Source organism: Hemibagrus wyckioides, linkage group LG11, assembly GCF_019097595.1.
Source record: "Hemibagrus wyckioides isolate EC202008001 linkage group LG11, SWU_Hwy_1.0, whole genome shotgun sequence".
In the NCBI taxonomy this organism is placed as follows: domain Eukaryota; kingdom Metazoa; phylum Chordata; class Actinopteri; order Siluriformes; family Bagridae; genus Hemibagrus; species Hemibagrus wyckioides.
The window spans coordinates 1,489,823-1,499,902 of record NC_080720.1 but is presented as its reverse complement, the minus strand read 5'-3'; the positions used below and the strand labels follow the sequence as shown (position 1 = coordinate 1,499,902).

Sequence of the window (10,080 nt, the reverse complement as noted above, 5' to 3'; positions counted from 1 at the left end):
CTGCATCTTTTAATGTGATTTGTAGTTGAGTGCAAAAGTTTGTGCACCCTTCACTTCATTTTTAAATAACTTTAATTTATTTAAAATCACAAAAAGGTCGACCTGGAGGTAAATCAGTCAGACTGATTACTAAGACAACGGCTAGGATTGTGTGCGTGTGTGTGTGTGTGCGTGTGTGTGTGTGTGTGTGCGTGTGTGTGTGGTCGGTGTTAGATGCAGGCATGCGTGAGGAAGAGGATTAAATCGTCCTGTAGCCAAAAAAGCACACAAAACACACGTCCTGCTCTGTCTCAGAGTTTATTAAATGTAGAGAATTAAACATGTTATTATTATTGTTGTTATTATTATAGAAAAGAATCTTGTTTGCTTTTCATTTTAATTAAAAATGTACAAAAAACACCATCAACCATATTACAATAATATTTAAAAAATGTTTTATTTGTAGTAGTAGTAGAAATAGTAGTCTTATAATATTGATGTTTATTATTTATCTTAATTATTAATATTCTACATAATATAATAAATATTATTATTATTACTTTATTTATTAATATTAATTCCACTGTGCTGTGATATATGTGTGGTGATAATAAAGGCACCTTGACCTCAGTTCAATCAAAAAAAAATAAAGAAAGAAAAAGAAAAATATATCTGCAAGGAGCAATGACGGGCCCTGGCACTATGGGCCATCACTACACGGTGCCATCGCCGTCCAGGCGCACCAGATACAGTGAGCACAGTGGGTACATGCATTAAAAGGGGAAATACCAAAAGGACAAGAGTGACAATTTGGGTCTAATGAAAGTGATCACAGCAAAGTCCACTGATGGCAACAAGAAAACGAACTCTCCGTCTAAACTATATAAGGGCAAATGGGACAGTTTGGGTATGAAACAGATCATAGCAATGTCCAGTGATGTCCAAAGGGACAATGACTCTCCCTCTAAACTACACTATATTGCCAAAAGTATTCACTCACCTGCCTTGACTCGCATATGAACTTAAGTGACATCCCATTCCTAATCCATAGGGTTCAATATGACGTCGGTCCACCCTTTGCAGCTATAACAGCTTCAACTCTTCTGGGAAGGCTGTCCACAAGGTTTAGGAGTGTGTTTATGGGAATTTTTGACCATTCTTCCAGAAGCGCATTTGTGAGGTCACACACTGATGTTGGACGAGAAGGCCTGGCTCTCAGTCTCCGCTCTAATTCATCCCAAAGGTGTTCTATTGGGTTGAGGTCAGGACTCTGTGCAGGCCAGTCAAGTTCCTCCACACCAGACTCTGTCATCCATGTCTTTATGGACCTTGCTTTGGTCACTGGAGCACAGTCATGTTGGAAGAGGAAGGGGCCAGCTCCAAACTGTTCCCACAAAATTGGGAGCATGGAATTGTCCAAAATGTCTTGGTATGCTGAAGCATTCAGAGTTCCTTTCACTGGAACTAAGGGGCCAAGCCCAGCTCCTGAAAAACAACCCCACACCATAATCCCCCCTCCACCAAACTTTACACTTGGCACAATGCAGTCAGACAAGTACCGTTCTCCTGGCAACCGCCAAACCCAGACTCGTCCATCAGATTGCCAGATGGAGAAGCGCGATTCGTCACTCCAGAGAACGTGTCTCCACTGCTCTAGAGTCCAGTGGCGGCGTGCTTTACACCACTGCATCCGACGCTTTGCATTGCACTTGGTGATGTATGGCTTGGATGCAGCTGCTCGGCCATGGAAACCCATTCCATGAAGCTCTCTGCACACTGTTCTTGAGCTCATCTGAAGGCCACATGAAGTTTGGAGGTCTGTAGCGATTGACTCTGCAGAAAGTTGGCGATCTCTTCGCACTATGTGCCTCAGCATCCGCTGACCCCGCTCCGTCAGTTAACGTGGCCTACCACTTCGTGGCTGAGTTGCTGTCGTTCCCAAACACTTCCACGTTCTTATAATACAGCTGACAGTTGACTGTGGAATATTTAGGAGCGAGGAAATTTCACGACTGGATTTGTTGCACAGGTGGCATCCTATCACAGTTCCACGCTGGAATTCACTGAGCTCCTGAGAGCGACCCATTCTTTCACAAATGTTTGTAAAAACAGTCTGCATGCCTAGGTGCTTGATTTTATACACCTGTGGCCATGGAAGTGATTGGAACACCTGATTCTGATTATTTGGATGGGTGAGCGAATACTTTTGGCAATATAGTGTATATTACTATATCAGTTTATATATATATAGAGAGAGAGAGTCACCCAGGAAAAAATGTCTACTTTTTCTTTTCTTGTAGTGTATATACATTTTTTGGTTGACTCTGTATATATAAATTGTGAACATGAAGCCATATTTAAAAAAATAAAAATAAAGGGGAAAGATCCTCTAGTGGACATAGTCTAGTACTGCAGGAGTCAGGTCAAAACCATGTCCAGTCAATGGACTGATAAATGTAAAAATTTGTTGTGAGCTGTTTGAGCGTCACAAAATCATGAAACTAAGCAGAATCACAACCAGGTGTTCTTTCTATCTACAAATTTTTGAAACATTAGGGCTTTCCACTGTTAAGATATAAGAACATTAATATTTTTCTATTATATCCTCACAATAGCAACATCATTCACAATATCACAAATTCCTTCACAGTTTCACATCAGCCATGTCCTGACATTATTCTGACTGATTCTCAACCAAATCAGGTGAAAGTAATGGAAAACATTAGAGATTTCTAAAAGTGACACACTTCCTGCTGCCAGTTGGTGGCACTATGACTGACACTCACAGTAGTCATGTCCATGTGATCAGCTTTCTTCTCTTAACATAAAGTTGAGGTTTGATGTACATCACACATTATACACCGAAGTTATTAGCCACTTCCTGTTTCCTTTTATTCACCATAAGTTTAAGGGCTCCATCACGGCTGAACCGTTTGAGATCAAAAATCCCTCATCAACTTTAGATCCTCAATGTCTTCAGATCATATTGGACCCTGTTTGGTCAAAATCATACAAATCCCCTAGGAGGAGTATATCAAATTCCACTGGGTGCGTTTTTCAAACATCCCAAAATAACTGACTTCCTGTTAAGCAGATCCCATGACAGGTGGATGAACGTCATTTAGCTCAATGAGATCTAAATGTTTACCGGCTCTCATGCATATACACTATATTGCCAAAAGTATTCGCTCACCTGCCTTGACTCGCATATGAACTTAAGTGACATCCCATTCCTAATCCATAGGGTTCAATATGACGTCGGTCCACCCTTTGCAGCTATAACAGCTTCAACTCTTCTGGGAAGGCTGTCCACAAGGTTTAGGAGTGTGTTTATGGGAATTTTTGACCATTCTTCCAGAAGCGCATTTGTGAGGTCACACACTGATGTTGGACGAGAAGGCCTGGCTCTCAGTCTCCGCTCTAATTCATCCCAAAGGTGTTCTATCGGGTTGAGGTCAGGACTCAGTGTGCAGGCCAGTCAAGTTCCTCCACACCAGACTCTGTCATCCATGTCTTTATGGACCTTGCTTTGGTCACTGGTGCACAGTCATGTTGGAAGAGGAAGGGGCCAGCTCCAAACTGTTCCCACAAAGTTGGGAGCATGGAATTGTCCAAAATGTCTTGGTATGCTGAAGCATTCAGAGTTCATTTCACTGGAACTAAGGGGCCAAGCCCAGCTCCTGAAAAACAACCCCACACCATAATCCCCCCTCCACCAAACTTTACACTTGGCACAATTCAGTCAGACAAGTACCGTTCTCCTGGCAACTGTCAAACCCAGACTCGTCCATCAGATTGCCAGATGGAGAAGCGCGATTCGTCACTCCAGAGAACGCGTCTCCACTGCTCTAGAGTCCAGTGGCGGCGTGCTTTACACCACTGCATCCGACGCTTTGCATTGCACTTGGTGATGTATGGCTTGGATGCAGCTGCTCGGCCATGGAAACCCATTCCATGAAGCTCTCTGCGCACTGTTCTTGAGCTAATCTGAAGGCCACATGAAGTTTGGAGGTCTGTAGCGGTTGACTCTGCAGAAAGTTGGCGACCTCTTCGCACTATGCGCCTCAGCATCCGCTGACCCCGCTCCGTCAGTTTACGTGGCCTACCACTTCGTGGCTGAGTTGCTGTCGTTCCCAAACACTTCCACGTTCTTATAATACAGCTGACAGTTGACTGTGGAATATTTAGGAGCGAGGAAATTTCACGACTGGATTTGTTGCACAGGTGGCATCCTATCACAGTTCCACGCTGGAATTCACTGAGCTCCTGAGAGCGACCCATTCTTTCACAAATGTTTGTAAAAACAGTCTGCATGCCTAGGTGCTTGATTTTATACACCTGTGGCCATGGAAGTGATTGGAACACCTGATTCTGATTATTTGGATGGGTGAGCGAATACTTTTGGCAATATAGTGTACGTGCAAGGGAAGATGAGCTGTGCAGCTATATTTCTGACAAAGTTCCAGGGGGCGCTGTGACAGCCCTGTGCCACGCCCGGGGACCAGCCACACTGGCCTCTCTCATAAACATTTACACTCTCTATGGGAAATATTTTGGAACATTAGGCCTTTCCACTCGTAAGATATGAGAAGATTCATTGTCTTCTATTATGTTCTCATGTAAATTGTCGCCATAGTAACACGCTTCAAGGTATCACAATTTCCTTCACGATTTCACATCAGCCATGTCCTGACATTATTCTGACTGATTTTGAACCAAATCAGATCAGATTCCAACCTGTCTGCTGATTTTCAAGAGTTTTTGAGCATGTTAAGGGTTCCAAAATACCCCGAAAGGTTGAGAAAAATAAAAAATAAAAAATAAAACATAAATTCTAACGAAAACAATAGGGCTTCCGCACCTACGGTGCAAGGCCACTGGCCTTTGGCCTTGCTCCTTCGGTGCTCGGGCCCTAAAAAAGAGGAAGAAGAAAGAGGCAGTGGTGGATCAAGTGGTTGTTGGTCGGAGAATCAGGGTTCAAGCCTCAGCACCACCAAGCTGCACTGCTGGGCCCCTGAGCAAGGCCCTCAACCCTCTCTGCTCCAGGGGAGCTGTATCATATTTGCCCCTGCTCTCTGACCCCAACTTCCTCAGCATGGGATATATGAAGTAAAGAATTCCTCTGTGCTGTAGTGTGTGTGATGATTATAAAGGCTTCATGCCCTCAGTTCAACATTATGAATAATATCACAAAGTTCATTTTTATAAATATTATTATAAATAATAATATTATAATGTCAATTAGTCTTTATTTGTCACATATACATTACTGCACAGTGAAATTTCTTCACATATCCCATCCATGTAGGTTGAGGTCAGAGCGCAGGGTCAGCCATGATACAGTGCCCCTGGAACAGGGTGGGGTTAGGGGCCTTGCTCAGGGGCCCAACAGTGGCAGCTTGGCTTGAACTCTGATCTTCCAGTCAACGACCCAGAGCCTTAACCACTTGAGCAACCACCACTAATATTATTATTATTATTATTGTTGTTGTTGTTGTTGATGTATTTAATCCTAACAGTGATAAATAAGTTGTAAAGTTTGATGTTCTGATGCTACAGCGGTTAGCCTCCACAGTTCGGTTCCGAGTTGGGTGCACGTGAAAAACACTGAATGACTTTCAGTAGGAATCTGTGCACAGATCGGGGCGTGGTCATTTTAAGGGGCGGAGTTACGTTCGAGATATCTGTATCTGATCTTTTTGAGCTGAAATCTGATGTATGATTTGATTTGTCATTATTTATTATAATTATATTAGAGATTAGAGATTAGAGATATTGCTATATCGAGCTCTAATCATTTTAGATTTAAAAACAGAGTTGATCTGTAGAGAAAACTCACTTCTTTCTAACTTTCGCTTAACATTCAGTTTATTTTACTTGATTTGTTTTTATTTTTGGATTTGGTTTGTATCAGACACGCTGTTAGCGGAAGAAGATGTAAGTAATAAACCCAGGCCGAGAGAGGGAACCTGCACCACTGACGAGTTCATTTAAAACTCTAATAAAGTAAGGGAACAGCGCCACCTGGCGGACACACACTGCACCTGCTGCGGTCATTAAGGGTCTAATTAAGATAAACTAATTAGTAGTGAGCAGTTTGAGGTTTGGGAAGAAGCCGAAGTCTGAAGGCTGCTTGTTTTTAATAAGACGCTGATGGAGTTGCCAGGTCAGGCATTTTCACGCAGCTGGTTTTATTTCTTGTTTTCTGTAAGTTTTCTCCAAACTTACCGGTTCACTTAATGATTTATTGTCTCTCTCTCTCTCTCTCTCTCTCTCTCTCTCTCCCTTCCTTTCTGCCTTCATTTTTCTGGTCTCTTTCTTTCTTTTACCTGTTCACTTTTCCGTGTTCCTCTCACCTGTTCTCTCTCTTCTTTTCCTTCCCTTTGTTTACTTTATTTATTATTTAACTTTCTTTCTTTCTTTCTTTCTTTCTTTCTTTCTTTCTTTCTTTCTTTCTTTCTCTCAAACGTTTACTCTATTTTATCCGGTTCCCCCTTTCCCCTTTTTCTATCTCATTTCTTCTTCCTCTCTTCTTTCTTTTTCTAGTTTTATTCATTTTTTCTTCCTTTTTCTGGTAACTACCCGCGTAGCAGCTTGTTTTTCCGCAAAAATACCTGGCAACCCTGACTGAAAGCTTTACTCTCCTGTCAGATTCACTTTTGAGTTTCGGTTGAAAGGTGCAACACGCGCGCGCGCGCATGCATGCTTGGAGATGAGTAAGTGCTGTTACACACTGCACATCTGCTTCTCTGTCGCAATCTGATCAACGCGAGTGTGTGTGTGTGTTTTCTCTTCTGCTCTGCAACACTCCGCCCTTCACACTGCTGTAAAGGAAGTCACACTGCCACGCGCATATAAAAAGGAAGGAGTGTGTGTTTGTGTGTGAGATAGAGATAGAGAGATAGAGAGAGTGAGAGAGTGTGTGGGAGTGTACGAGTGTACGAGTGTGTTTGCGTGTGTGTGTTGGAGAGAAGTAAAAATGGCTGAGAATAAAACCAACATCAGCGGAAACATCGGAGCTGGAGCCGGATTCCTGGCTAAGAAGTTCCAGAAGTCCATGAACAGAGCCCAGGAGAAGGTAAAGAACCAGAGCTGAGCTTCTAAACTTCATGAACATCTCTCAGAAAACACACACACACAGTCCAGCACAGCACAACATGCAGATTTCAGGGTGGTGTCTCTCTCTTTCTCTCTCTGTGTGTGTGTGTGTGTGTGTGTGTGTGTGTGTGTGGGTGGGTGGGTGTGTTAACTCATGGCCATATCACAGGTTTCTGGATAATTTTCAGTATTGTGTTTGTAACAAAGTTTACTAGCTTAATGTGGAACCAGTGACCTGTAGGAGTGTGTACTGGTCTCTGATGGTGGTATAATGGACCTGTAGGACTGTACTGGTCTCTGGTGGTGGTGTAATGGACCTGTAGGTGTGTGTACTGGTCTCTGGTGGTGGTGTAATGGACCTGTAGGTGTGTGTACTGGTCTCTGGTGGTGGTGTAATGGACCTGTAGGACTGTACTGGTCTCTGGTGGTGGTGTACTGGACCTGTAGGTGTGTGTACTGGTCTCTGGTGGTGGTGTAATGGACCTGTAGGTGTGTGTACTAGTCTCTGGTGGTGGTGTAATGGACCTGTAGGACTGTACTGGTCTCTGGTGGTGGTGTAATGGACCTGTAGGACTGTACTGGTCTCTGGTGGTGGTGTAATGGACCTGTAGGTGTGTGTACTGGTCTCTGGTGGTGGTGGTGTAATGGACCTGTAGGTGTGTGTACTGGTCTCTGGTGGTGGTGGTGTAATGGACCTGTAGGTGTGTGTACTGGTCTCTGGTGGTGGTGGTGTAATGGACCTGTAGGTGTGTGTACTGGTCTCTGGTGGTGGTGGTGTAATGGACCTGTAGGTGTGTGTACTGGTCTCTGGTGGTGGTGGTGTAATGGACCTGTAGGTGTGTGTACTGGTCTCTGGTGGTGGTGGTGTAATGGACCTGTAGGTGTGTGTACTGGTCTCTGGTGGTGGTGGTGTAATGGACCTGTAGGTGTGTGTACTGGTCTCTGGTGGTGGTGGTGTAATGGACCTGTAGGTGTGTGTACTGGTCTCTGGTGGTGGTGGTGTAATGGACCTGTAGGTGTGTGTACTGGTCTCTGGTGGTGGTGGTGTAATGGACCTGTAGGTGTGTGTACTGGTCTCTGGTGGTGGTGGTGTAATGGACCTGTAGGTGTGTGTACTGGTCTCTGGTGGTGGTGGTGTAATGGACCTGTAGGTGTGTGTACTGGTCTCTGGTGGTGGTGTAATGGACCTGTAGGTGTGTGTACTGGTCTCTGGTGGTGGTGTAATGGACCTGTAGGTGTGTGTACTGGTCTCTGGTGGTGGTGTAATGGACCTGTAGGTGTGTGTACTGGTCTCTGGTGGTGGTGGTGTAATGGACCTGTAGGTGTGTGTACTGGTCTCTGGTGGTGGTGGTGTAATGGACCTGTAGGTGTGTGTACTGGTCTCTGGTGGTGGTGGTGTAATGGACCTGTAGGTGTGTGTACTGGTCTCTGGTGGTGGTGGTGTAATGGACCTGTAGGTGTGTGTACTGGTCTCTGGTGGTGGTGGTGTAATGGACCTGTAGGTGTGTGTACTGGTCTCTGGTGGTGGTGGTGTAATGGACCTGTAGGTGTGTGTACTGGTCTCTGGTGGTGGTGGTGTAATGGACCTGTAGGTGTGTGTACTGGTCTCTGGTGGTGGTGGTGTAATGGACCTGTAGGTGTGTGTACTGGTCTCTGGTGGTGGTGGTGTAATGGACCTGTAGGTGTGTGTACTGGTCTCTGGTGGTGGTGTAATGGACCTGTAGGTGTGTGTACTGGTCTCTGGTGGTGGTGTAATGGACCTGTAGGTGTGTGTACTGGTCTCTGGTGGTGGTGGATCTGAGTGGAGAGTGAAGAAAAGTTGTGGATTTTTGAGAAACTGTCAGGAGGAGAAAGAAGTCCTAACATTTTATTTAGAACTGCTCTAACAAATCTTAAAAACTGAAGTGTGCTCTGATCAGAAACTCAGAGCAGGAGTTTGGATCTTGTTAAGGAACAGAAATGAGGTTTCAGTGCAGTGGGAAGACGCCTTACTGTGGCTCTGATTTTATAAAACAAATGTTTACACACAGAGAGTCATGAGTGCATTAACAAGGTGTGTAGTTTAGCAACATGAGTAATTTGTGACTGTGTGTCTGTGTGTGTGTGTGTCTGTGTGTGTGTGTGTCTGTGTGTGTGTGTGTCTGTGTGTGTGTGTGTCTGTGTGTGTGTCTGTGTGTTTGCCTGCTGCTTCCTGCCCTCACTCACTTCCTCTCTCTCAGTTCACTTCAGCATGTGAAATTCACTTGCTTTGTCTGTGTGTGTGTGTGTCCTGTGTATTGTTGTTAACCAGACTGTAAAAAAAATAATAATTAAACAATAACTAGATAAAAAATGAAACAAAAAACAGTCGTCATCCAAATCCTCTGAGGATCAATGAGTGAAAACTGTCTAATAAACAACTGAACAAGTAGAAGATGATGTGGTAAAAACAAAAACACAAAAGCTAAAATCAGGGCAAGAAAAAGTTGAGAGAAAAAGTTGACTGAAAATTCTGTTAAAGCAGAAGTGAGCAGTTAAAAATACAGACGAGTGAAAGTGAAAAACGCTGCAAACCTTTACTCAAGTGTTCAGTGTACAGGATGAAGTGCTAATGTGCGCAGTCTGCTAATGAGGGAATGAATCAGATCTAAAATATCCTGTAAATAACTCGCACTTCAGATTAGACACTCACTTCCTGTCTGATGCTAGTCTCACCTAGAATTAGCATGGAACACAGGCTATCCTAGTAAAGTATAGCCAGGTTTGCAAATTAGTAAAAGCTAGTCTTAATTTTAACTCGGATCCAGATTGCAGGAAATGTTCGGACACTAAACCAAGCTGATCGGACATGAGAGACAGCTGAGTGCAAAAGTTTGCACAACCCCAAGAAAAGCCAAGAGATTTACCAAAACTGAGCAAACTGTATTAGAGTTAAAATCTATTTCATTTTTTTTACGGACCTGTTCTCCAGCCTTTTGACCTGCAGCATGTCATGCTAATTTTAATTAGCTTCATATTGTTCGT

The 10,080-nt window shown here is 43.8% G+C and overlaps 1 protein-coding gene across 1 annotated transcript in view; it reads left to right on the top strand.

The window, feature by feature from the left end:
• Positions 1 to 6,649: 6,649 nt before the first annotated feature.
• bin2b (bridging integrator 2b) overlaps positions 6,650 to 10,080 on the top strand; it is a 32,930-nt gene continuing 29,499 nt past the window's right edge. The window contains exon 1 of the mRNA XM_058402444.1: positions 6,650 to 7,057. Within this exon, the coding sequence (XP_058258427.1) occupies positions 6,959 to 7,057 (99 nt within the window). The 5' untranslated portion in view covers positions 6,650 to 6,958. The remainder of the gene's footprint in view (positions 7,058 to 10,080) is intronic.